The 26,193-nt window shown below is 43.0% G+C and overlaps 1 protein-coding gene across 15 annotated transcripts in view; it reads left to right on the top strand.

Annotated features, from left to right (window-relative positions):
- APBB2 (amyloid beta precursor protein binding family B member 2) overlaps positions 1-26,193 on the top strand; it is a 189,705-nt gene that overhangs the window by 159,916 nt on the left and 3,596 nt on the right. For 5 of the 15 annotated variants that reach the window (XM_037384185.1, XM_037384225.1, XM_037384235.1 and 2 more), the window contains 6 exons: positions 10,524-10,529; positions 20,471-20,585; positions 23,083-23,170; positions 24,233-24,316; positions 24,822-24,937; positions 25,546-25,725. In XM_037384185.1, coding sequence (XP_037240082.1) covers positions 10,524-10,529; positions 20,471-20,585; positions 23,083-23,170; positions 24,233-24,316; positions 24,822-24,937; positions 25,546-25,725 — 589 coding nt within the window. Of the gene's footprint in view, positions 1-1,642; positions 1,919-2,083; positions 2,192-10,523; positions 10,530-20,470; positions 20,586-23,082; positions 23,171-24,232; positions 24,317-24,821; positions 24,938-25,545; positions 25,726-26,193 lie in introns of those variants that run through there. The other 10 variants (XM_037384246.1, XM_037384274.1, XM_037384255.1 and 7 more) reach the window with 6 other exon arrangements.

Here is a 26,193-nt window from a genome sequence, read left to right on the forward strand (position 1 = left end):
GAAGGCTACCATATCCTGTTGTATGCTACTTGCTGAGAATAACAGAAAACAGCAATGGTGAGGGTAGTTGTCATAGTTATCAGATCAATTCTGCCTTCATTTGCAACTTTAAATAAATTATGTTGAATGGATATTGGAACCTGGATTTAAAATGTAGTGCATGTATATTTTACTGCATTTAACCAGTTGCAAGAGCTATTTTGCTTGTCCATAAAAATGCCCCTTTCTTTCCCCACATGTGAGTTCCATGTTTGCGTCAAGACTTCCAAGAACTTACTTGTTTGCTTCAGTGCAAAAGTAATTACGTGGCCTTAAATTCTTCTTAGCATTGGGCATCCAGCACATCCAAGAAAGAAAGAGTTGGATCTGTTTCTTCTTAGGCAGCATCAACAGATTTGTTTGTTAAATTCCAACCTGTTACTCCCATGGAAATCAGCAGAAAGCTTTCAGGACGGCACAGGTTGTCGCTTGAGCGTTAACTGGCCCTGCCAAGCCTTGATGATGATACACAGGAGGGAAGGAAGGAAGGAACCTCACTAGACTTTCAGGGTGTATTTAGGCAGTGAACAAACATCCTGCTTCCAATGCATCTGTGCGGCTCAAAGAAGTGACTGCCAGAAAACTGCCCTTAACTGCTTTTTGCCCTCTCACATCTGCTGGTGGAAATACCCATGGTCACATTCCATGCCCTGCTTTCACGCACGTTGAGCTCAGCTAGTTTAAAGAGGCTAGTTGGTGGGCGTTTGCCATATTGGCTCATTTTTCCTTGAAGGGGGCAGGCAGGCTGTGATGCCACAAGCAGCTCTGCTGGCTTATTTGAAGGGGCAGGTCCCTTGGATGGAGAAGTGTAACATGCAGGGTGGTGACCTGTGTCCTCGCACCATTGTGGCCATTCCCTGGTCAGAGTTTGCCTCCCCCCAGTCCGACCCTGCATCCAGGAGTGATGTGCAGTGCTGTGGGTAGCTGTGAAAGCTGAATGCCACAGAATGGGGTTTAAGCCCTGCCACCTTTTGAGTGCAGTCCCTGGGAAAGCAGGCCTTTATTATTGCTGGTTGAGGATGTCTGATGGGGAGTTCCGCTGAATAAAGACAGGAGCCTCAGGAGCATTGTGTTTACTGTCACCTGCAGTGCAAGCAACACCTCTAAATTAGATTTACTGTTATTGCATGTGCCAGTTCTGGAAAATCAAATTATTTGGTGTGTTTGTTTTTACAGCTCAAGGATAAATCTCACTTCTAGCATAAGCAGGTGTAATCTCATTGAAATAAATGCAGTTGTACTTCTGTCTGAATTACTGAATTTGGCTGTAAGTCTTTTGTGCCTTTTAAAAAGACTTTCTGTTGCATTCAGTTCAGAGCCAGGCTATGAAAGCTTTGTGCTGGTTTTGGAAAATCAGGAGGGGAAGACTCCCTGCGCACTTCAGCTTTCCCCGAAAGATTGCTTCAGTCACAGCAGATTAATCTTGGAAGTTTACAGGCTAGAAACACAAGGCACAGCAGTGAAGGTTTGTTAACGGGGGAGGAGAGGGGCCTCTTCTGCGGGTCAGAGTGCAGGGAGCACACAAATGGTAAAAGCGGTGGGAAGGGAGGGAAAGACACACCCCTATGGAGCGGTGCCTTCCAGGGAGAAGCACCCACTCGCTCACAGCTGGAGCCGGCAAACACAAGCGTGCACAGTCCGTAAGCGGGGTAGGAGCTGACATGATGTGCTTCAACTCGATGCAAAATGAATGAGCTGCTGTCCTTGGGGGTATTCGCCCCCCATAGTTGAAGTGCAAGTACATGGCTGCATTAAGTGCACTTTGCATCATCTGATGCCTAGATACACGCTAACGGAGCCGGGGACCAGGCAGAGCATTGAGTTGCGTGTTTGTTTATGACGTGCTTGGCATTAAATTCCTGCTTGCTGCAACAAAAAGGTAAGAAACTTAAAAAGTGACAAGAAAAAAAACTCAGCCTCACCCCCCACCCCCACCCCACCCCCGCCCCAGACAAGTCTCACTTTAGGAGTAGCCTTTGTCTCGAGCTGTATTTTCAAAGCTGTGGTACATTAGTCTAAAGCTTCTGTGTGGATGCCTGCAAGGCAAATTGCAGCTCCTAGTGTGACAAAGGCAAGTCGGATTTCTTTTCTCCGAGAACTGACACTTAACAACCTTCCGGAGAGCACTGTAGCAGAAATGCTGGACCAAGCGGTAAGGATTTGATGTTGTTATCCCTCTCCTTTACCCCTTCGGTTGCTGCTTATTTGAGCAGTAAGCTAACTAATGGATCCTGATGATTAATAGGTTTGGGGTACTGTGTTCAGCTCAGAATTACATGTTCCTAAACTGGCTGCAGTTACTGGCTGCATATTGACCAGCCTGATTCTGTAGAGGTTGATCATCGTTTGCTTTTATTGATAATACTGTGTTAATGGATAAAATGATACTGTAGTTAAGAACCTCATATACTGTAGAGAAGAAGCCTCCCTGTGTTTCCCCCCAAACATACAGCATCTGTATAATCATGTATGTGTAATTCCTAGCTAAGTTCTATCTAGTCAGGCTGGGCTTCTTTCAGCTCATAATTAACAAGAGAGATTGTGCAATTTGAAATCTTTGTAGAGTTCAGAAGAGGTAAACATGTTTAAAGACATAAGTATTACATGGGGGGGAGGGAGAGGAATATGTGCATGTAAAAATACATTTAGTTGAAATGAAATGGTTAATGGCTCTTTTGACAGAAGAGGAAACTTCATGATTTAAATATAATGTATTGCCTTGAGGTCTCTTGTGCTTGCTTAATGCTATCTGTATTCATAAAGAATTTGCAGCAGGAGAAAATTCATTGATTTGTTAATTGATATATAGCTTTGAATCCTCATTACGCTGCGTGCAGAGGAGAGGGAAGAGAGACAAGCACATTTATCTTTTTCTTTAAACTCAGCAGCTTCACTCTTAAATTAGGTGTCTCGCATGTGCTGAAACCTCATTGCTCTCCCTGTTCTGTGTAGTAATTTTTGTTTTCTTAAAGGATAGAAAACATTGCTAAGCCTTGATCTCTTATCAGAGAAATATATGAAGCTTTTCATCTCTTAAAACTATGGCTTTAATTATGTTTTTGTAGCTGTTGCCTTGCAGTTAATGTAATTATAACAATTGTGAGTGAGGAAAAGGATATTATTTTGCCCTGGAGCATTTCTCAGTAAAAATTGGCTTATTTATTTTCATGAGGGGTTAGAGAAAGAGAAAGATAGTGGGGGTTTATTATGTAATACCAGTTACAATTTTTTTTTAATAAAATAAATAAGTGCACGTTAGTTTTCCCCACTGCAACAGTGGATGTATATAAATAAGTAACCCTAGCTATGAAGATATTTTAAACACTAATCAGTTGTAATGCAGATGAGCATCAAATGACCTGTGAATTAGTATTTTATATAATTAAGGCGTGTATTGAAGGTCCATGGTGTTTCTTGTATTGTTACAGTCAGTTGCTATCTTGTTGGTCAAGGCTCTCTGGCTCACCATTTGGAGTTCCTGTGTTTTGTGACGTGAAGTAAAACTCTGTTACTGGGGACAAAATTCTGGTTAATTGATATTAAGTGCAAGTATTCATTCTGTACAGCTTTAATTTGTGTTGGAGTGCAGAATTTGGTCTAGTGTAGTTTTAAATAGGCTGAGATAACCTTATTCTCTGGGTTAAGTTAATCCAGGTCAAAACCTGAAATGTAACAATTCTAAACAAGGGAATATCAAGTCAGTGAGAAGCATCAGTTCCATTTCCTCATCTTAGAAAATAACTGGCATGTCCCTGAACTTGGCTTGGTATCTGCCAAAGAAAACATCCTCTTGCCCCCACCCCCTTATGTTATGATGTGATATTAAAACCTTCTCTGTATGCTTTAAGTAGTTTGAAAATTGGAAATATCTTTATGGTTGAATTTAATAATTTTGAAAAAATTAAACCAGAAAATTTCATATGCAACTGATCCCTCTAAAACAGTGATCTCGTGATTCGGGGGAAAGGTGGCCTGCTGTTCAGAGTTCTCTTTATACTTCCAGAAATGTGTGTGTTCTTTCTAACAAGGCAGACATAACATTTTGTAGGGAGAGGGAAATGGTCTGCAGTGGGTTATGGAAGATGCTCCTGGCTTACATCGGTAGAGGAGGTGCCAGGGGCAGCCGTGAGCTTGCGTGAACTGTAAGTGCACCCGCTCTTTCATCTCAGGTCTGCAGTCACTGTCATTTCGTGTGTGCAGATGAGGGAAACCCTGAAGCAATGGTAAAGTGACCTGAGGTTGGTTGTTTATGGAGAGGACCTGAGGAATAACAAGGAACCAGCTTGTCTGTCAGATACCAGCGTGATGTCTAGCCATCCATAGTGTCAGTGGGACTTACTGATTCAGAGCCTCTCGTCTTTAAGAGTACAATTTAAACTATACAACATGTGGATCCGTATAATGTTAGGCTGCTTCATATTTTCTTTTTATTTTAAAAGTAGAATCTGACTAGGTTATAGTTGTCTTCATAATGTATGATTAGCAACAGAAGGGTAGATCAAGCCATCAATTTTTAAGCAGAAATCTTTTTTGCTACAAGTGGAGAATTGCTTAAAAATTGATGGCACAATCTGGCCCACAGTGAACAGGGGATTTCTGCAGAAAGCACTAGTTGTACTTCTACTCAGTCACCATCCTGGTGGTGGCAGGGATCCAGTAACTCGAGGCCAGTCTGGATTCAGAAACTCAAGGCTTGGAATAGTCTGATACTTGTTGGGAGACAAAAGGCTGAAGGTCTATTTAAAAAAAACAAAAAGGTGAAAAAGCTACCATACCCTTAGAAAAATTATAAACCACAGCTATTTTCCTTTCAGTGAAAGCAACTGTATTTCTCTAATGGCGTACGTAAGCAACAAGAGACTTCCAAGTGCACGGAAATGAAGGTTATTTCCTTTATTTGTTCATGTTACGAAGTTGAGGTGTAAATATTTCTTCCATAAAAATTTTGCTGCATTAAGGGCTACCAGGCTTCATAATTAATTGCAAATTAGAAAAGCAGAGCAGGGCCTCTCCTGTGCCTCAGAGGATATGCTTGGGCAAGTACTTACAACTGCAAATAAAGACAAAAGGCTCATGCCATGCGTCATTATTTTTAATCAGGTAACGTGTTTTACTCCACTAAAACTCCATGGTAGTTGAAAGCAAAGATGTATCAGCTTGTCATTATCTCTTAAGAAGAGAAGTGGTCAGGGCTGCTGCTGCTGACTGTAGTCCCACCTGAACATGTTGGAGTGCAGACTTCTGTACTTGCTCAGGCTGTAGGTTACACATGGCAGCCCTACTTGTTTCTGATCTGCTCAAAAAAGAACGGGGGAGGTTGCAGGCAGCCAGACTCCAGGGGAAGCTACAGAAACGGTGTAAAGTGTTAACCTCTCCCCCTGCTAGCTGAATGCCTCAGTGACAAAAATGCTTGGGCTATAGACTTAAATTAATTCTTGTCAGGTACAGGGGAGTAGACTCCTAACGCTCTCCCAGGCTCATGTGCAGTGCGGTGCCCCGCTAAAGCATTAGCTGAGCATGGGAGCATCACTTGACCCTTAAGTACCTTACTGGTGATGCCAACAAGAACAAAACCTGTTGAGTTTGTAGGTGTGGTTCGCTCTCCGTCACATTGTAGTCTTACAGTGGTCCTTGTTGAAGCAGAAGACACAACAGTAGCGACTGTGGAATATTTATAGTCTAGGGCATCTGGCCCGGTCACAGGGATGGGTGGATGCACAGGGGACCTGAGCTGCTGGGGCTCTTCAGCATGTTGTTTTACCCCTGCCAGCCTCCTTCTGCCCAACACTGAGACAGGCCCATAAGCTGGTTGGCTGCATAAGCGCAGCGTCACCGTGTCCATCTGCACACCATATCTCCATCCTCTGCACTGAGGGGTTTCTGTTAGTCACAGGAAAAAAGTTACCCTGGTGCTGGCTGTGGTTAAACCACGACAACCAAGCACTATGCAGCCGCTCACTCCCTCCCAGCAGGAGAGTGAAAGTGAGAAAACTCGTGGGTTGAGAGAAACACAGTTTAATAGCTGAAGCAAAAGCCACGCGTGCAAGCAAAGCAAAACAAGGAATCCATCCAGCATTTCCCATCGGCAGGCAGGTGCTCAGCCATCTCCAGGGAAGCAGGGCTGCAGCACATGTAACAGTTACTTGGGAAGACAAACGCCAGCATTCTAAATGTCCCTGCCTTCCTCCTCTTTCTCCCAGTTTTATATGCTGAGCAGTGACATCATATGGCGTGCAACGTCCCCTTGGTCAGCTGGGGTCAGCTGTCCTGGCTGTGCCAACTCCTTGTACCCCTGCTCGCTGCTGGGCTGGGGTGAGGGGCAGAAAGCCCTCGGCTCTGTGTCAGCACCGCTCAGCAATAATGAAAACATCCCTGTGTTATCAACAACACTGTTCCCAGCAGAAATCCAAACCAGCCCCATACCAGCTACTGTGAACAAAATTAACTCTGCCCCAGCCAAAGGCAGCACACCTGGAAAGGACTGCAGCAGTTCACCTAGACCAGCCTCCTGCCCAAAGCTGGGCAGGGTTCAGGATTATGTCAGGGCTGTTTCTGGTTGATATTTTTAGAAATCTCCAAGAACAGAGATTGCACAGCCTCTCAGAGTATTCCTCCGGGCTTACATGCTCTCTTGGAAAAGAAACTTGCGTTTGCTCTGTTTTTTAAACCCTCCTGTGAGCCAGTGGGAGACCCTAGTTAGATCCTCCCCCCATTCCCTCATCCCTAGGCTAAACAAGCCCACTTTGTCTCCAGACTGGACATGTGTGGTTCCTGCAGCCTTGGTGGCCCTCGGCTGGACTTGCACTGGTTTGTCACTCTCTACCGTGTACTGATGGGCAAAAACCCAGATGCAGAAATCCAGATACGGCCTCGTGAGTGCCATGTGGGGGGTGCCTTTTGGCAGACAGGGGTGTTGCCACTGTGCTGCTCAGTTTGTCCACCTCCCAGTGAAACCTCCGTTACCAGCCTTCAGCTTGTGAGGTGGGCCTCTTACATCGATGATCAGCCTCCAGGATACAGCTTGCATCAGTCACTGATGTACAAACCCTGGGGCTGGAAGGAGGAATTGTCTTACACTGAAGCACTGTCACATACTGTGCAGACCTCTCCCACGGGATGGTGCCCCATCAGTTACACCACCCTCTGTCTTGCCTCTCCCGTGTCCCTGGGCTGGGCATGACCCACCCCTCTGCGAGGGGAGCGCGGTGGAGGGGAGGTGATCAGGGAGGCAGGCACCCTCAGCAGTACCATCATGCACTGCCTCCAAAGGCGCTACCTGGAAAACAAGCTTGAATAAATGGTCTCGGCAGAAGTGGTAGGGAGGGGGAGATTGTCACCTCCTTCCCGGGGCGGCAGCATCCCTGCAGGGCTTGCTGTAGGACCAGAGCTCCTTTCTCACGCTGGCTGGAAGGTTGTAGGCTGTTTTCTTTGGAGTTCTTGGCCTTCTCCCCTCAGAAATGAATCTCAAATCCTGTGTGGCAGCCCTGACACAATTTTCTAGGTATTGTCTTCCCACGTTATTGGCAGGCTCTGGCTTGACCTCCTTTAACTCAGTCAGCTTGGAAAGGATATGTAGAGCACCATACTGAAGCACTTGCACAGCTGCTCTTGCAGCATTTCTGGCACTTGGAGCTATCGGCAAAATCTGCCATTTGAACCGAAACTTTCCGTGTCTGCTTTTTATTCTTGGGGTGAATTTTTTTTTAAATTTATTTATTTAAGTTTAAATGTAAATCATTCAACCATATTAGAGCTACCAGGATGTGAAGAGAATACAGGCAAGTAGTCTTTTGTGTGAAAATAATTCACAAATTACAGCAGACTCTATGAGAAGATACTGAGTTAACTGGAAAGCTGTAATTAATTGATTAGAAGCAGAGGATGCAGTCACCCTTGATTTGTGTGCATCCCACGGTGTGGGAGTCCCCCAGCCGGAGCCTCGCTCATTCCTTGCTGCCTGGGGAAGTCCAGCAGCCCAACCTTGTATTTTTTGCTCACCTTCCTGAATTTCCTCCTGTGCTATTTTCATTGTCTGTGCTGGCAGCTGCAGTGGTGATTGTTCTGTACGATTGTATCTTGTGTAACAATAGCAGAATTAACAGATCTCCCTTTAAGAGTTTTCACCAGCAGGTCATGTTTTGTGTCTATAATTGTACTGTGTTCAAAATCTGCTAGATCCAAGGCATTTTTCTCTTTTTTTTTTTAACTCTAGTGTATTGTGTCTAAATTGCCGGAAGATTTTTCCAATATAAAGCTTTTTCTGAGAGATAATCTCTGTCCACTTCATATAAAGCTGGTGATTAATGCATGAAGAAATTTATGGATATTTTGCTTTTCGTACTACTTGGAAACATTTTCTGGGAAAGTAGAAGTGATACTACTTTTTCAATTATGATTTTCAAATTGGCACTGAAATACAGAATCAAGGGCCATTTAGGCTTGAAAAACTTCCAATATTTGCAATACTGAGATATAATTTTAGCCTCTTCATGTATTAAATGTTAGCAATAGGTATGGTGAAGTCCTTGCTGATACTGCAGAGCCTGCTCGAGAGCCCATGTAGCTGAAGCGAGGAGATCCACACGGATTGATACTGGATATTGAAAGGGGGAAACTCCAAGTTCAGTGCATGGAAGCAAGTTGAGCGGAGCACCCTGTGTTTGTTTTTCTTTACGATGAGGCGAAGTCTCACATGTTGATAGTAAAATTTCTGGGAATGTCCATTACATTTGTAAATACAGATCTTCTTTCCAACTTGGCTGCTTTCCTAGAATCGTAGAACAGCCCAGGTTGGAGGGAACATCAGAAGACCATCTGATCCAACCTTTAAGGGAAAGGGAGCCTAGATGAGATTGTCTAGCACCCTGTCCAGTCACATCTTGAAAACCTCCTGTGATGGGGACTCCAGCATGCTGCTGGAGAGGTGGTTCCACTGAATTACTGTTCTTAGAAGGAGCCTCATGGAGATTACAAGGGGCAGTGGGTACAGGTTGCACTAGGAGAGGTTTCATCTCAACATAAGAAAGAAATCAAACCTCTAACTATGTAGGTATGCATTCATATGTGACTTGCACTCCCATGTTGGACAGGTGCTTTAGCTAACCATATGCACGTTTAGTCAAAACCTGGCTTAGAAAGCCTATGTTTATTCCAGATTTACTCACTAAGCCATTTCTAAGCAACAGATCAATCCCTGTAAGCTTAGCAAGCTTGCTAAATTGAGATATCTAATAGGAATTGGATCCCTTCCCTTCACGGTGCTCTGTCTTTAATGCCCTTATTACTTGAGATGGGATGATTTTTCCACTCCGCTTTTTTCTCAGTCAGTTACAAACGAGGCTGATTTAGGGTCCCACGTTTTTGTGGACGGTGCATGAACCTTGCTCAGATGCGTGCAGGAGGCGGTGCGGGAGAGCAGGACTAAGCAGCTCTCTTCTGGAGAATGGTTACTCTCCCTTTAGAGGCATTACACACTGCATAAAGTGGTGGCCTGTTTTTAAGGAGGGATGAGCAGAACCTACCTCGTTCCCCGGCACAGCTAATCCTTTGTGGTAATGTCATGGGAAACGGTGTGCTTTCTTCGCATGACAGCTCCAGAAGTGTGCATGTACCTGCGACCTCACAGTGCTGGTGTTTTGTGGTGGCTGGCATGACCTAGAAAGCAGCCAGCCGTGGCGAGTGCCGGGGGCTCACAGCGAGCCCCCCCACCCCAGGGCTCAGGCAGAGCCGCTCTGCAGGAAGGGCAGAAGGGCAGCCCCCAGCCAGGGAAGCTCGAGTCTTCCCTGCCCACCTTCGCCGTCAGGAACGGGGTGTTGGTTAAGTTGTGCCAAGAGTTAGCGGTTGCTGAAGCACTGTAGAAGTGAAGGTGTGTAGTGATTTTATACATCCTGGCTTCAGCTCAGTGCTCGTCTGAGTTTGTTCCCTAGGCTGTCACTTTTTCAGGGTGCAACTTTCAGAGGGAACCAAGTGACCTTGGGGCGTGAGCTTTTGGAAAAGGCATTAAAAAAACCCTCACTACGATCCTTCTGCTCTTTCAGTTTAAACAATGTAAGGATTTCACAGCCTGAGGAATTATTCTTGTTTTGTCAGTGTCTGCTTTAAATACTGGTATTTTGGAAGAAGGAACATTTATGTACTTTCTATGTCTATTTATGCTTGCTGCATACTATCCCGGAGTTGTGTGTGGTATTTTAAGCTTGATTACCTCCCACTGTTGATATGTCTGTGCTGCCTCTGTAAATTCAGCTGATGCCTGTTGGCTTCGTTGCATGTTTCCAAAAATACAAACTTCAGAGCAACAGGATTCAGCCAAAATAAGTTTCAAAAGGAAATAGTGACAGTATGCTTAGATGCACTGTGCTACAAACGAACAGCGAACGTTAAATGTACGGCACTTATCAGCTACCCTATCTTATGATGTGCGTTGTCTGTGTAAGTGCTTTCTAACTTGCTCTTTCTGTTTCTTCATGCTTCCCTGGATTCAGAGAGAGGTAAATGATTTTCATTTTTCCATTTTCATGTTTATCCTTCTGGCATGCACCAATGTTGTATTGGTTTGCTTGTATCAGTGATCAGAAGTTGAACTTCAGTGAGTAAAATTGTATCTCTCTGTCATGATTTTACCTTGCTGTTAACAGTACTGTCAAGTTGATATTGACTGTTGTGGGTTTTGTTGGGTTTTTTTCACAGGTCCAGACCCCTCTAGTACTAGAACAGTTTAAAATCATGCGATGCAGTGGGTTTTGGCATTTGTTTTTGATGTTCGAGTTTAAAATTTAGATGGTGTTCTCTGTAATCTGAAGTGCAAGAAAGTTGTGTTCAAATCCCACCTTTTATTTAAAGATGAAAAGCCCCATGATACTAAGAGCAGGGATTTAAGAGCTAAGTTTAGCAAGAGCTGGAAACATTCATGCTTATTTCCTATTTTTGGTATTTGCTTTGGATCCAGCTGAGTTGGTTTGCTTGTTGTTTGAGTTATAAGAAAAGTTGTCCCCAGTATGTTTGATTTGTTTGGATGTACAAAGGGATCATTTGGGATTCTCTACAATGCTTCCTGTTTCATGGCAGTGCAGACAGTAAGGCATTGTAGTCAGGTGCTTTGCAGCACAAGGGCTGCAGCCACTCCAAAGGCTCTTACTGATAGAATTGCATCCCTCAGATGAGATTTGGAGTTTGTTTGCTCTTCTAAATTGCAAGGACTTGAAAGTGGGACTGGGTGGCAGGAATGTGGTTTAGAGATGCGGACCGCTCCTCGTGTTTGCTTTGTGGAATATAATGAGAAGGGTTTCTAGGCTTGACTGGTTTTTAATCAATTTTTTAGGCGGTGCTGGCCTAGGGAAATGTTTGAACTTTCTTGATTATGGCTTTGCAATCTAATGTAGATTTCACGCATGTGGGAAGCAATGATCCTCCCAGACTAACACTGGCAAAGGTGTACTGCGAGCAGATTCATGGGTAGTGTCTGTGCATGATTGCTGTGTTCTCTGTCTGAATAATAAAGAACAAAGGAGAACTAGTAAGCATTGCTTACAAAACAAGTCACACTGGAGAGATTAACTGTTCTAGTGTAGTCTGCTGTCGTCTTCAGTTAAATCTGTAGTAGTGCTCTGAGCATCTCAACTTGATGTATTTCCTTATTAAATCTTTAAATGGTCCTTGTAAACAAAGGTCCACATCTTCCAATTAGATCTGTAAGATAGAAGCATTGTTAAAAATTTCTAAATACTAATCTGTCAAAATCAAATTTACAGGATTTTGCTGTAAAGAGGCTGTTTAGAAGTCCACAGGCATAACAGCACATTCATTTATTTAAAGTTAACTCAGCATTGATCAGAAATGCTAGGCTGGCCATCCTGAGGAGTTAAACCACCACTTCACAATGCTACAGAGGAGAAGCAGCAACTAAAATGGCCTTGACAACCTACCTCATTTGTGTGCCTTCTCCTTGAAAAGTGCTGCACGGGGTAGGAAGGCAGCCCCTGCCCCTGCACATTTCATAAACGTTGTGAAGCAATTGAGTGTGTGTGGGCAGGGGGAAACACCATGAAAAATAGTCAGTGGTCAGTGATTTTCATAGGATCTGTCCCGGAAGTTTTGTCTTCCTTTAAGGCCATTTATAAAAGAAGCCGAAGCCTAAGCTGCTGCTTAGCTTTTCAACTTGTCGTGTCTGTCTAGCAGTTGGTGAGCAGCAGTAAGCCCCACCTGACCCCCAGGCACCAGCTGGGTGTGCCACACTGTTAGCTGGACCTCCCTCACGCTGCCAGTGCTACAAGAGCCCAGAGTCTCCAGGGCAGTCTTGGTGGTGACCACGACACATGTGCTAGACCGTCCTCCTTACCCTGACAGTAATACTTCAGCCATATGATGACAAGGTGAGGCTGGGCGTGAGGACCAGCGTGGAATGTGACCCTTAGCTGTACAGTCTGTACTGTCATCACTATGTTAACACAGCTCGTGGTTCTGGAGAGCTTACTGAATCGTGGTTTGCCGCAACTCCCATCTATGTAAATCTGTGGCCCCTTGCAGAGGTGGCATATAGCCCTTGGTAGTAGAAAGTGAAACGATGTGACATCTCAGAGCCATCTTTCTGGCTAGCAAGGCAGTGGTGGCAAGGCTGATGGGAGTTCTGTCCTCTCCCCACAAGTGGAGGTGGTGGGCAGCGTTGAGACGTGAGAAGAGCTGCGGCGTCTTCGGGAGGATCAGGCCACGGGAAGGAAATTGGAGTGAAAGTCGTGCAAATGCTTTCAGACTTGCGAGTGCTGGGCTCTGAAGGGCTGAGCTGGGTATCGGACATAGCAGCTCTGTGAGGGTTTTAAAAAATTTTGGAAGCAGGCAGAACTGTGGCAATGATAAGACATCAAAGAAAAACCAGCAGGCTGTGTGATTTAGGGCTGCCAGATTAAAGCCTCTGAGTATCGCACAAAGTAGCCATAGCTCCTCCTTGAGAGTTAGTAAGTGACGTTATCGAGGAATGAAGCAAACAGCCTTTCAGCAGGGGATAATTTGCCCTACAAACTTTATGCATGAATTAGAAAAACAAGTTATACTGTGTAAATGCCAGACCATTTGAGGAGTATTTAATGAATGCAGAACTGATGTTTTGCTGCAAGGAAACCCATTTTCAAGTTGTGTGAGTACTGAACTAAGAAAAGTTTCCCAAAAGTCTCCACTTGGGAGGGCATCTTAACTACTTGGATCAAAAATTAATGACCAGGGTAGTGTAGTGGTGGCCAAGTTTGCCATTCTGAGTTGTAGCTGGGAGCAGCCAAAGAGGTGCAGGAACTCTGTGGGATGGAGCACTTAAAAGTAAAGAAAAATTGCAATTTTCATATGTTTTTAGCATTGCCAGCAACTCGGAGACATAGGAGAAATTCATCCTCTCCCACATCTCTTCCAACTGTGATCACTGAGGAGACAGGAGTACACGTGGTTAAATGCACCATGAATATCTGGGAGAAGGGGAAGGAGAAGGTTCGTGGGAGTAGTTATTTTTCTTCCTCCTCCTGTAGGATTTGATTCCAAAGTGGTTGGTATAATCACCTGGTGAAGGGACTGTGGGTTTCCTTTGGACAGTGTGGAAGGGAAGCAGTGGTTTCATTCAGTGTCTGTGCAGTACCTGGTAGGTAAAATGGAAGTTGAAAGGTCCTCAGTAAATGTTCCACGAACAGATTTTGCAGCTTGTGTGAGTGCTGCTTGTTTCATTTAGTTCTGGTTTCTTCCCTTCGGGTTTTTCTCCCTAACGTCACGAACTCCTTGACATGACCCTAATAAAAAGAAAGTGAACTGAACTGAGAGCCCCAGGCTTCATTTCAGCTGTAAATCATTCCCCTTTCTCCTACATGAAAGAGCAGTCTCGATAAAAAGTTTAAAGTGTTAATCCAGAAGATCTATAATTTCTGACGTACATATTACTGCAGGGTTTCTGGCACCTCATCTTCTCTGCTGCTTGTGATACTAGAATATTTGCGTGCCATGGACAAACCCCATCAGGGCATGGTCTTCTTGGTGTTGTATTGATCTGTTTTTCCTCTCGTATGTCTCCTCTCACTTTCCTTGCTTTTCTCCTTCCTTGCTCATTTACTCTGCTGCCGTGGATGTTCGTGTCTCGCTGGTGAATGGCAGCCTCCTGCCGGGTGCCTTCTGACCTGCTTAGCTGTAGCGGTGGCTGCTCACCTCTCTTTTTTTCCTGCTTTCACAAATGGCTGGTCAGCTGTTTGCAGGAAGGCAAAGTGGAGCCTGAAGGTTATAGACTGTTTCCCCACAGTCCGGTGGTGTGTGCTCTGTGACCCTACAGTCGCAGGAGTCTGTACACCAGTACACAGTCATCTTCTTTCTGTAAGCTATAGGTAGGCTATAGAATCATAGAACTGTTTAGGTTGGAAAAGACCTTTAAGATCATCGAGTCCAACCGTTACTCTATTCTGCATGAATTTCAATCAATTTTAAGCCAAGCCCAGAGGATATAATTTTCTGGTTCAAGGATTCTTGTTACAATTTGTAATACATAAATCTCTAAAGCAATTTACATTTTCCTGCATGTGTATCGTTTCAATGGAGTTGTTTTAAATAGTGGCAATTTAATTCTGATTGATAAGAGTAAAAAATTTTATTTTGGATTTCAAGACTAGGGTGTTGGTGGTTTTTAACTGGGGGGGGGGGGGGGAGAAGATTAATGCATTTCTACACTCCTTTAAAGAAATAAGTTTATACTGAGAAGGTAATGGAGGATGTGCTGCTCTGTCAGGCTGTACTTAATTGGGATGTCTCCTAGGACCTTAGCCTAATAGTGGCAAACAGCTATGACTGCTACTGAAACAGGCCAGCATTAGCATAAATTGCACTTAATGTGATTATACTCATCCGAGGTTGAGCAGCTAAGTGATGCTTAGCCAGGTGTTAAATAGGTATGGCTGTCTAAGGTTTAGTCAATTACTATAGACATTTGCTAATTAAGGAGGGTAGAAGAGCAAATAAAAATGACGTTCCTTTCTACTTAGCACCCTACATCATCTTTGCAATTCTCCAAATTGCTTTTTAAAATGTCTCTCTCTAGTCCTGTACTCTTCCAAATTAAAAGAGATTTCTACTGAATTTTTAACTGTTCAGCAGAACCAGTCTTACCTGCTTGTACAGCAATATAATTTTCTTACTGTTTTTCTGGTTTTCTATCTGTTTTCCAGAGTACTGGTTATATCCAGTTCCTGTCACTGGAAAGATACTAGTGGGCCAGGTAGTACTTGTATGATTGATTTGAAGAAAAAAAAAAAAAAAAAAAAAAACCACAACAAAAAACAAAATAACCCAAACCCTACTGTGCCATACCCCTTCTGTATAATCCTGTATCAACAGAAGTGGTGTGCCCGTGTTACGAAGTTTAAGAATATACAGCCTTTTTATACGGCCTTTTTTTGCAATGAAATATGTTATTCTCCCAGTAAACACCTTGCTGCTCTCCCCACTTTCATGGAATGGAATTTTACTGGGAGCTGTGTTTCAAATCCCACAGATTTCATGTGCACACACCCCGTATTGAGACAGAGAAGACTTCAGCTGGATGAGATGTGATCTATTAACCCTGTGCCAGCTCTGTATCCAGCCATGGGCTTTGTAAAGACTTTTGACTTCCTTTTTTCCCTTGTTTTGCCAGCAAGGTGTAAAGACAGAGGAGTGGTAAGAGGAGGCATTTGCCCTTTTCCATGAATTTCTATTGCAAACACGTTACTCAGCACCTCTTCATTATCAAACAGGCCTGTTGCACATAAATCTCACTTAAATGTTAATCAGCTTCAAGTGAGCTGCAGTTGAATGAAATGAAGGTTTACAGATGAATCGACTCAGAAGGAATTTGAAGTAAAAGAATTGGAGAGCAGCCTTCTGGCTTATTTGATGTTCAAGACTTTGGACTAAACAAGAAGCTGTTCCCCTCTGGTCCTGTGTAGGGAAACACAAATCTTTTCCCAAGTTTTACGTTGTTGATGCTGCAGGGAGCAGATACTCTGGAGTCCCCAAAGCTTTATCTTTTTTCTCCGAGAGGGAGCATGGAGCTCAGTTTTCCCAGTGTCTAGAAATGCCTGAAGCAAGGCTGCAAGGCTTCCTCTGGCATTGGAGGAGTTGACTGCCACCAGCTTGTACCACCATCTTCGGGTCCTGGCTCCTGGGCTGCTGTGTAGGATGGCTTATGTGAGCTTGTGAGCATCTAGGTGACTTCATGAATTAATGAAATCAGTAATATCGTTTGTGCACTGTCAGAAGGGAGGACTGGTTTTGTGCTGATTTTGATTGATGATTTAAAAACAGATGGTGCTGGCAGGTTTATGCGTGATGCAGTGCTACAGGTTTTGAAGAACTCATATTTCCTACTCTGTCTCAGCAGATTTACAGATGCAGACCCTGATCGTCTAAAGGTTTATGCATATTCACAATCTGTGCATGTAATTAGCCGATTTACTTGGTTCAAGCTGTTCAAGTATTTAAAGTGAAAGGCTAGTATGTGCGTCTGAAACACCACCATGAGGGTTTTATTAGCTCTCAGTGGTCGAAACTGATGTACTATCTGGTGTTTCATTTTCTCCTGTAATTGTACTATACTGCCTTGTTTATGAATGCATACTATTACAAGCAGAAATGTTTACATATAATATAAGGAAGACATTAAAAAAAAGAAGTCCTGCAGCAGTCTACAGAGGAGAACGTTAGGTGCCCTGTATGTAGGGTCACTACCAGCTCCATCAGAAAATCAACACCTTGCATTTTGACTAGAAATAACATCTTTGTGGGCAGTATCTGCCCTTTGGCAAATGCTGAGCAGGCCTGTCTCATCAGGACTGTTTTCATCCTCCTCTTGTGGGGAGAACAGGGTTGCAGGCACTTCTGTGGCAGGACTAAAGTGGCAGGTGAGTCACCTTGTCACCTGGAGCATCCCACTACAGATACCACATCTGTAACACTCATCAGACTCCTTCTCCCTGCCCTCGCCACAGGTCTTAACATTCAGAGAGTAAGCCAAACTCAGCACAGTGGCTTGTTCATTTTGCTGTCATTAGCCTTCTAGGAGCAGAGAAGTGTTCTTACCAAAAAGCGTGCGAGCTCATTTATGTCCATGCTGCCCTCCACGCTGGTCGCCTTTGATCAGAATAGTAAATTTACACTTGTGAGAGCAATGAGGCTCAGCAGACAGCCCCAGTCCACCTCTCTTCCTTTAAAATGCTGTTGAAAATACTGTCATCTAAGGTGTTCCCACTTACAGGGTGTAACTGTGAGTTGTGTTCTTTTATGACCAAAATCTGTGATCCTGACAGAGTTCAGCTTTCAGTTTAACACAATTTTGTTTGGCTCATTTTTCTCTCTGCAGTCCTCCGAGTCCTACCTGCACTGGCAGATAAAGTGCTGACTAAAACACATTTAGTATTATCTTACAGAGTCCCTTAAGGCTTCAGCCTTGCCTTCACTTGCTCCAGTCCTCACAACTGACCTTGGGTCTCAGATAAACTCTCCACAGGGTAAGATGTAATGTGGCCTCAGGGGTTTTCCATGCCTCAGGGACTTGGCAGCACAGTGGAGAAGCCCCACCTGATGCGTCTCCTACAGCAAAGCACGGTAGGGGCAGTGGTGGTCTGCCAGGGCAGGGTGCTGCCAGAGCTGTGGGTCAAAGGCTGGACCAGTTTCTTGCACCGTTACAAAGGGGGTTTACTGGCAACTTGTCATGTCCTCCAGGCCCTGATAACATGCTTTGGTGGCTTTGTCCCATCTTAGTTTTTATTAATGATAAAAGAGGGTTCAAACAGATAGCTGTATGACTAGCAGAAGGGACAAGTTATCTTCTGTGTTTGTGCAACTCCATGAAGGTGGTAGCCTTATAATTAGAAATTCTGGTATTGTACAGTGCTCCTGGGGCTGTGCGGATTTCTGTTTGTTCAGACAGGCTTCTGTGCTGTGTAACTTGGCAGAACAACACAGGATGCTCTTCCTAGGATCATCTTGTAGAGGAATGCATAAATCACTTGTTTACAAGTCCTCAAAGGAATAGTATCGATTTAAGCTAAATGCTTGTAAAGGTAATAAATAGCCATGTAATGGTCACATAGATGGCTTTCAATGTTATTTTAATTTAATGCAAACAAAGGTTTCAGCTGGGATGTCTGCACTCAGAAGGAATGACCTTGATCCAGTAATAAGGTGTGTGCAGCGGTCTGCTTGTTTATGCATCTTTGCTGTCCTGCAGTGATTGTCACTGCCAGTGAGTTTTTCTTGCATGTAAAGAGGGGGAGGGGGAGAAATCTTAATGAAGTTATGGTAGTAAATCCCTGTCTGTTAAGTGAATAATGTTTTAATATTGCACTTAAAATGTTTGTAAGGGAAGGCATTTAGACTCAAAAATGTGAAGTCTGAAACTTAGGGCATTTAAAAGATGGCAGCCAAAGCCAAACATGTAAACAAAAATCCCAAATGTTTGGGATGTGTGGAAATTCCTCAGACCGGGCGAGGTCTCTTCAGAGCTCAGGATATTGTATGTGGGACTTCTGTGAGCCTGAGCATTTCCAAATATCTGCTCTGTATTGCTTTCAGGAGCATCACTAATGTGGAAAGCTTACTACTTCAAAAGGCAAAAATCTCAAAGGTGTTTTATGCAGCGCTTGGTTTAAATTTTTTTCCCCTCAGCTGCTAATTTTTCAGAGGCCAAAGCTGAGCCATACTGGAGTCCAGCTAGGAGTCTTCAATTTGCTTTTGAAACATTGCATGTGCTGGCAGGGCAGTGCTGCAGCCGGCGACAGCTGTTGCGTGCAGGAAGGGTTCAGGTGGCAACCCGCTCCACGTGCTGCCTCCTGTCCCCATTGTGCCCCAGTACATGCCGTCGCATGTGGGGATGCAGATGTGGAGATGGAGAGGTGCCTCCGGCTTCACTGTGTTCCTGCACGTGGAATTCTTCCCAAATCTCACCTCCTGGTAGTTTGGGGTTTTTTTTGTGTGTGTGTGTCGGTGTGTGTTAAGTATTAGTCATCAGGCTGCAAGTTACGAAATGGTTAAACAGAGGAGCAGCCCTCGGGTGTCACTGAGCAGCCCAGACTGGGCAGCTGCCCCTTTAGTTGCAAGGGGTCATTAATGACAGTATCTAGTGCTGCTGGATTAGATACAAGTAAGGTCCTTAACTGCACAACAATGTTTGTATCTCCTACAGAGCTGGGAGTGCAGCTCTCCGTTTGCCCCAGTCTGGTTTTCCCTGGATAACTTCAGTATAAAATTCTTCAGTTCACTGGGCATCTGCAATGAACAACGAAACGGGCAATCCATGCACATTAAACCCTGCTCAGGATGTTTACAGACTTCAGTATAAGCTGAAGTATTCCTGTATATAAAACCTGTGGGTTAGGAATTTCCCTCCTCTCTCTTCACCGGTTAGAATCTTGCTGGTAATTATTTTACATGTGAAGAGGAAAGACACTGAGGAGAGACTTCAGGCATAAGAGGCTGGTGGGAGCTTCAGCTTCGCTTCTCTGGTCTCATTCTAGTTAGCTACTTGGCATAGCTCTGCTAGGGGTGCCAAGTCCCAGAGAAATCTGGAGATAGCAGGAGGGTCACAAAGTAGGACTGGGCTGTGGTTGCTTGGAGGACATGGAAAAGCAGAGAGGTGCAAAACCCAGGAGCAGAACTCTGGTCTGGTACAGCAAGCCAGGCAAAGCCAGCTGCTTCCCGACTCAGTATATACCACTCCGACTTTCAGAAGAGCTCCAACTCTTAAACAGTCTGAGAACAAGTGAACATAACCCAGCGCTTCCTTCGCCAACGCTAGAGAGCTGTACTATGTCATAGTGGCTAGCAGCGCAGTACAGTACAAAAATTTCTTTTGTAGGCCAGCTTTATTTAACTTTTGGAAAAATAAGGTCAGAAATTTAGGCCAATTAGTGTGAGCAAAGCTCAGCAGGTTCACATCTCCCTTATGCAACTAGATCTCTAATTACTATCTGCATATTTTAAACACTTTATACAGTCCTTTGAAATAAGATTTTTCTATAACTAGAATCTCATACGCCATTTCTCAGATTTTTTTTAGCATGTAAGAGCTGCATGTGTTTTCTGTCTTAATTTGTAATTCTCTCCCCACTTGAATAAAATATTTGAGTAAATTTTACTGTGTATTTGCAGCTGACATGGGAATTACAGGTTGTAAGTTCAGTAAGTTGCCACGGTTAGGAAACTGTAATGAGCTCTTTAATTAAATAGATTAAGCACCAAAGTTTAGGTATGTGTTTCATGGGTATGTGGTTTATTAGATTTGTAGATCTGCTTTGTCTAGGGCATGTGTTTTATCCTCTGGCAGCTGAGACATACACCTGTTAAACCGAAGTCGCCCTTGCTGTTTTGGAGGTACAACTGATTCTGATGTCTTAATTTGTTTTGCTTGTTTCTAATGCGTCAGTTTATTTTGTTTACACAGAGACTTTGCTTATGTGGCAAGAGACAAAGACACAAGAATTCTGAAATGTCATGTGTTTCGATGTGACACCCCTGCAAAAGCCATCGCCACAAGTTTACACGAAATCTGTTCAAAGGCAAGTGGATTTGAAGTCAGCTGCATTCACCTGTTTAGAGGTCCCTGAGCCTAAACAATCAGCAACCATATGCAGTATTAGTTCAGTTTATATCACTGGCAGTGAGAAATGGTGTAGAGAATTTGTAAAGGAAAGGATGCAAATGGATGGGAATAATGGGAGGGTGAGCATTTAGATTTGAGGAGGATGATACGTGCTTTTGATTTGACAAGTGTGTATAGAGACTGAAGGGTTTCTTGAATAATAAAAAGCTGCACGTTCAAAGTGGAAAAAGAACACACAGCTTCAGTTAATAATAAATGGTGATGTTAAACTCCGTAAATAAATCTGAACTTGTTTGAATGGAATTTTTAATGGTGTTATCCTGCAGGACAGACAGGAAAACAGTTGCTACTGTTACTCTGCCCAGTTAAAAAAACAGAAGTAATAATCAAGGAGACTAGTGGCTTTCAGCTACTCTAGTTACAAATACTAAGTCTTAGTTCCTGCTTGTGTGGTAGTGTTGTCTGCAATACCGGAGAGGACTGTTCTTTCCAGTCGTTCTGCCTTACAGATTTTCCACCATTCCCTGGTCATTAACTTTGGTTTCCTTGTATGATCGGTTCATGACTGTCCTCTGTATGGTCATTTTATGCAGTGGTAGCAAGGCAGCACATCCTTTACAGCAGCAAATCCAATTGAAACACTTTACAGAGAGGCAGTTAAACCAATCTACTTGAAACTCTTCTTTTATTATTTTATTCAGTCGTGGTGGATTTCAGGCTGCATCCCCCTTTTTAAAAATATTACGCTGCTTATTTTGATTTTCCTTAAAACATGTCAGTTTGCACCACAGGAAAAGTGGGCTGTGGGCGTGAGTAACCTTGTTAGTTACCCTTGCGCAACTTATCCCTCTGTGTGAGTCACTGCTGTTCTGGCAAAGCCAGTTAGGAAACCTTCAGGTTCTAAAATTCTGCTCATTTATTGTGTGCCTGTCATTTGCTTTTTACACTTTGTCTTCACATTAATGAATGGAATCGGTGATGTCGAATTCTTTTTGTAGCCAGTTGTATAGTCTAAAATTTTTTCATTTGTGCAACACTGCAAACGTGGCTACTGAACTTGTGATGTTTAATGCAAACGTGAGCAGTTAGACAGTGTGCATTACTGTAACCTTCTGGGCAGCGGAGTTCTGCCTGAGGCAGAGGCAGAAGGTAATCCAGCAACTGTGCAAAGCCTGGCAGGTCTGGCTGGGCTTGGGTGCCTGAGGAAACGCAGGTGGTGGGGAGCTGCTCTGGTTGTCCAGGGAGCTGCAGGCTGTGCTTGGTGAAGCTTAACACCGGGAGCTGCAGCAGTGGCTGGCTGAAGAAGCCTAGACCTGTTATGTCCCTCCTCCAGCCTGCAGTTCTCACAGATGTTTCCCACAAGTCTGGCAGGGAAAAAGCAAGCTACGCAGGCCCTGCTACACAGCTGCTTTTGTCCGGTAAGGTCAACATCGAGTAAATGCCATGGTCACTATACACATGGGTATCACAGAGTGGAACTGTCACATTATGTAACTGTGACATGAAACTCGGCATTACTTTTGGGTAAGAGAGCAACTAAGGATTTAAAACCATAGCTAATAGTAACACAGAATAAAACAGGATAGTGTTGTTAAGTAGAGTGTGTTCCTTTGTAATTCAGCAGTAGATGGAATCAGGATTCAGGGAGGTTCTTGGATGTGCTGACACACTGGACCTCTTTTGCTGAGTCGGAGATTCTTCCTAAGCTAGTGCGTATCATTTTTCATCTGCAGGGGGGAATATTATCTTGTGTCCCTGTAACAAAAGATACTTTCAATATACAAAACAAAAAGGAGAAATTTGCTAGAAGTATCTTCAGACCAAGCGTCATCCACTGAAACACCAGTTTCTTATATAGCTTAACTGTCATAGCATAAAGAAACAGATAGCAATGCTTTCTGTATGAGCTTTGGACAACCCTTGTTACCTTCCCTGGGTCCCTTCTCAGTCATATATGCATAGGAAATAACCATCCAAAGTGATTGTTTTCAAGTGGATTTGGGGGGTTTTTTACCTCTTTTGCTAATATTGCACATTTTAAGGAAAGAACAGGTTGTATTGTGCATGGGATTTTAATTCCAGAAGAAACATAAAAATAGAGCAAAAAATTATCCAGAGCAGAATATAGATAAGAGGGGAACATGAATAATGAACACTCTTCTCTGTGTGTTAAATATTTATATTTCTTCCTATATTACTTCTCACTGCAATTTTGCTAAAAATGATTAGGGGTTTTTTTCCTCCACAAGTTCTTTATGTAGTTAAGGAATGGTGAATGAACTGGAGGAAAAGGAAATTTGTATTTAAAAAGAATAACCTGTTTAGTCACGTAGCTTCTGACTTATTTCAGATTTCAGAAACTAGGGTTGTAATAGGAGTAGATTTATACTTGTAGTTGCTACTGCACTGTATTTAAAAAAAAAAAAAAGCTATATTATCACTATCTTCTTCAGATTATGGCTGAACGGAAGAATGCTAAAGCTGTGGCTTGCAGCTCATTGCAGGAGAGGACAAATGTCACCCTTGATGTTCCTCTGCAAGGTACTGTGTGCTACAGCTAGTATCCTTGGGATGGTCCTGGTTTAGATGTGTTTTGTTTCTGATGCTGTTTTTGACCAAAATGGAGCATGTTGGGTGGAGAAGTCAGGAGTGTAATCCTGTCTTTTAAACATTAAACATTCTATTGGTTATGCTGACAGAAATGGAGTTCTGCTCACTTATGTCAACTTGTGCATTTCCTCCTTTATTTTGAAATACAAATGTTGCAAATGCAATTTTACATATTTGTGGCTACTTGCACATATTGTCCTTTTCAATTCAAAATACCTCTTGACACGAGACCGCACAAATTGGCCAAATCTTCCTTAAGAACAGAATATACATCAGTTAATCACTTGGATTCAAAGGAGCTGTAGGAGGAGAACTCCTCAATTTCGGCATCTGTTCTAGCAACTTCCAAGGCAAGGGGTACAAGCTGGTGGTTTTCCAGCTTAAGGGTCTTTTGCACACTCTGCTGCATGGAAGAAGACAGTTGCCTTTGCATGCCTTTATTAGGCATAGCTTAATTGTTGCTATTTTGAAAGTATTCCAGGAGAACAAATATACTTTGTGTTAGCTTTATAGGAAATTATATGCTTCTAGATCCACCAGCTTATACTGAATATCTTACTCCTAATCCATAAATCAACTTGTGTAACAGTCTGCTCAGATAGTAGTATTGATTATTCATAGACTGTGTTTAACATACTAAAAAGGATGGTATTAAAACCAGATTCCAGATTGTACGTAGCTATGTAGTGAAACTTTGGTCTGGATGTCTGTGAGGCACATTCATCTATATTTTCTGGGTTTTAATATGCTAGCAATATAACGTTACCTTACTCTTAGCTTAGGTCAAGAATTAGGTGATGAAAGTTTATCCCTAATTCCTTTAGAAATTACTGAGCATTGTTCTTGTCAGAAAAAGTAAATATTTGTTTTGATTGATACAATACTTTCGGAGTACAATTACTGGGTAAACTGTTTTATGTTATTGATGAAATAAAAGTGGTTTTCCCTGCTGTGAATGCTGGTTAATAGAAGCTGATTTTTGTTCCCATGCAGTAGATTTCCCAACACCAAAGACAGAGCTGGTACAGAAGTTCCACGTCCAGTACCTGGGCATGCTACCTGTAGCTAAACCTGTGGGTATGTGACACTTATGTGACTTCCAAAGTACCTTGCATAAACTCTACAGGCTGGACTCTGGCTAGCCAAGTGTAAATGCATGATTTTTGAAGGGTAACGACTCGTGCATTTCAGTCAGGCATGAAGACATCTAATATTCAGGGCCTCTTCTGAAAATGTGTTTTGCAACTAGAGTATTTTGGGAGCTGCCAAGAAAGCGGGAGTTTCTTTCTACTGCTTTCTCTGAACATGAGCTCTGCTACTAATGAGAAGGGCCCTGGAGAACTGAAATGGTGCAGCAGCTAAACAACGTGCTATCCTGTTTTAATAAGCCAGAGGCACCTGTTCTGTTTTCTTCAGATGAAGAAGACCCAACTTCACAACCCTTCCTCTTCCATCATCAAAGTAATTTTAATGAGTCCAAAACAATGTGTTTTCTGTACTGCTATGTGAAACTAAAAATCTTGTTGCTGCCTACTTACACTCACGTATTTCATTTTCACTGTTGCATTTTCTTCTCCTTTAGGAATGGATACTCTGAACAGTGCCATTGAAAGTCTAATGGCTTCCTCTAGCAAAGAAGACTGGATGCCAGTTACTATGAATGTCGCTGATGCTACTGTCACAGTCATCAGTGAAAGGGTAAGGTAGACTGTCCTGTTTAAAACACATTTAACATAACGTGAGCGTTGAAAACCAGGAACACAGGAACACTAGTAGAAAGAGTTCATATACACTAGAATTCATTTGCTTATTTTGCATTTTACTTCTTTCCAGAATCTGGAGAGGCTCTTATTGCAGGTATCAGCTTTAGCTTTGTATTTACCATTTCAAGCATGTTCTCAGATCTAAATTACTATTAGTATTCATTACATACCTAACACAAATGCAGTGTTACCCTTTCTAGGAATTTTGAGCCTAAAACACTGTAAGTTAAGCTCTTAAGTAGCAATCCTAAATTCTAAACTGTATTTACCTTATTCTTGGTATGGAAGCCAAGAGCAGTAAGTTTTTAAAATGCACGATATGCTGAGTTCTAATGCTTAAAGCCTTGGTCTTCTGGTGACAGCCTAGAAGGGGAGATCCAGCCCAGGCCTGAGCACACGAAGTATATGCATATAGATAGAATGGAATTCCACAATATTGTATCAGTGTCATCCCCCATCCCCCCCATTTAATCAACTTATAATTCAAAGTAGAGTTCCACAGAATATCCAACAGTAATGATCAATCACTTGGTTCCTAACCAGAATGAAGAGGAAATCATGGTGGAGTGTCGTGTGCGGTTCCTGTCTTTCATGGGAGTGGGCAAGGACATTCACACGTTCGCGTTCATTATGGATACAGGAAACCAGCATTTTGAGTGCCACGTTTTTTGGTGTGAACCAAATGCAGGCAATGTATCAGAAGCTGTTCAGGCTGCTTGTATGGTAAGTGACCTTCAAAGGCATCTAATGCCTCTTAGTTTTTTGCACTGCCTTCATAAATAATCATCTTTCCAAATTTGCAATTATATTAACTTCAAGACAGAAAAAAACCAGAACAGATAAAAATAGGAATTGGGATTCTGCTATATTTAATCAGTTAAAGCCCAAACATTTTTAAGTTTGAAATGTCAATGTAGTGAACAATACCCCTTTAATCATCTTCCCTCCTAACCTCTGCAACATCTGTGTAAGTTAAAATCTCTTCTTTCACTACACAAGTTATCTAATGCTGGAAAAACATTCTGCTGAGAGTCGTGTTCTACAATCCAGTGACGATGTAGTGAAAATAATCCCTGTTCAAAAATAGCTAAACCCAGAAAACTTATTTTTCAGTTTTCAAAGGCCTGTTCCTATGATATAGATTTAGTATCTGTCGTGTGCTAATGAATGAACAGTTTCTGCCCACAGATT

The sequence above is a fragment of the Falco rusticolus genome, chromosome 1 (assembly GCF_015220075.1).
Source record: "Falco rusticolus isolate bFalRus1 chromosome 1, bFalRus1.pri, whole genome shotgun sequence".
NCBI classification, from domain to species: domain Eukaryota; kingdom Metazoa; phylum Chordata; class Aves; order Falconiformes; family Falconidae; genus Falco; species Falco rusticolus.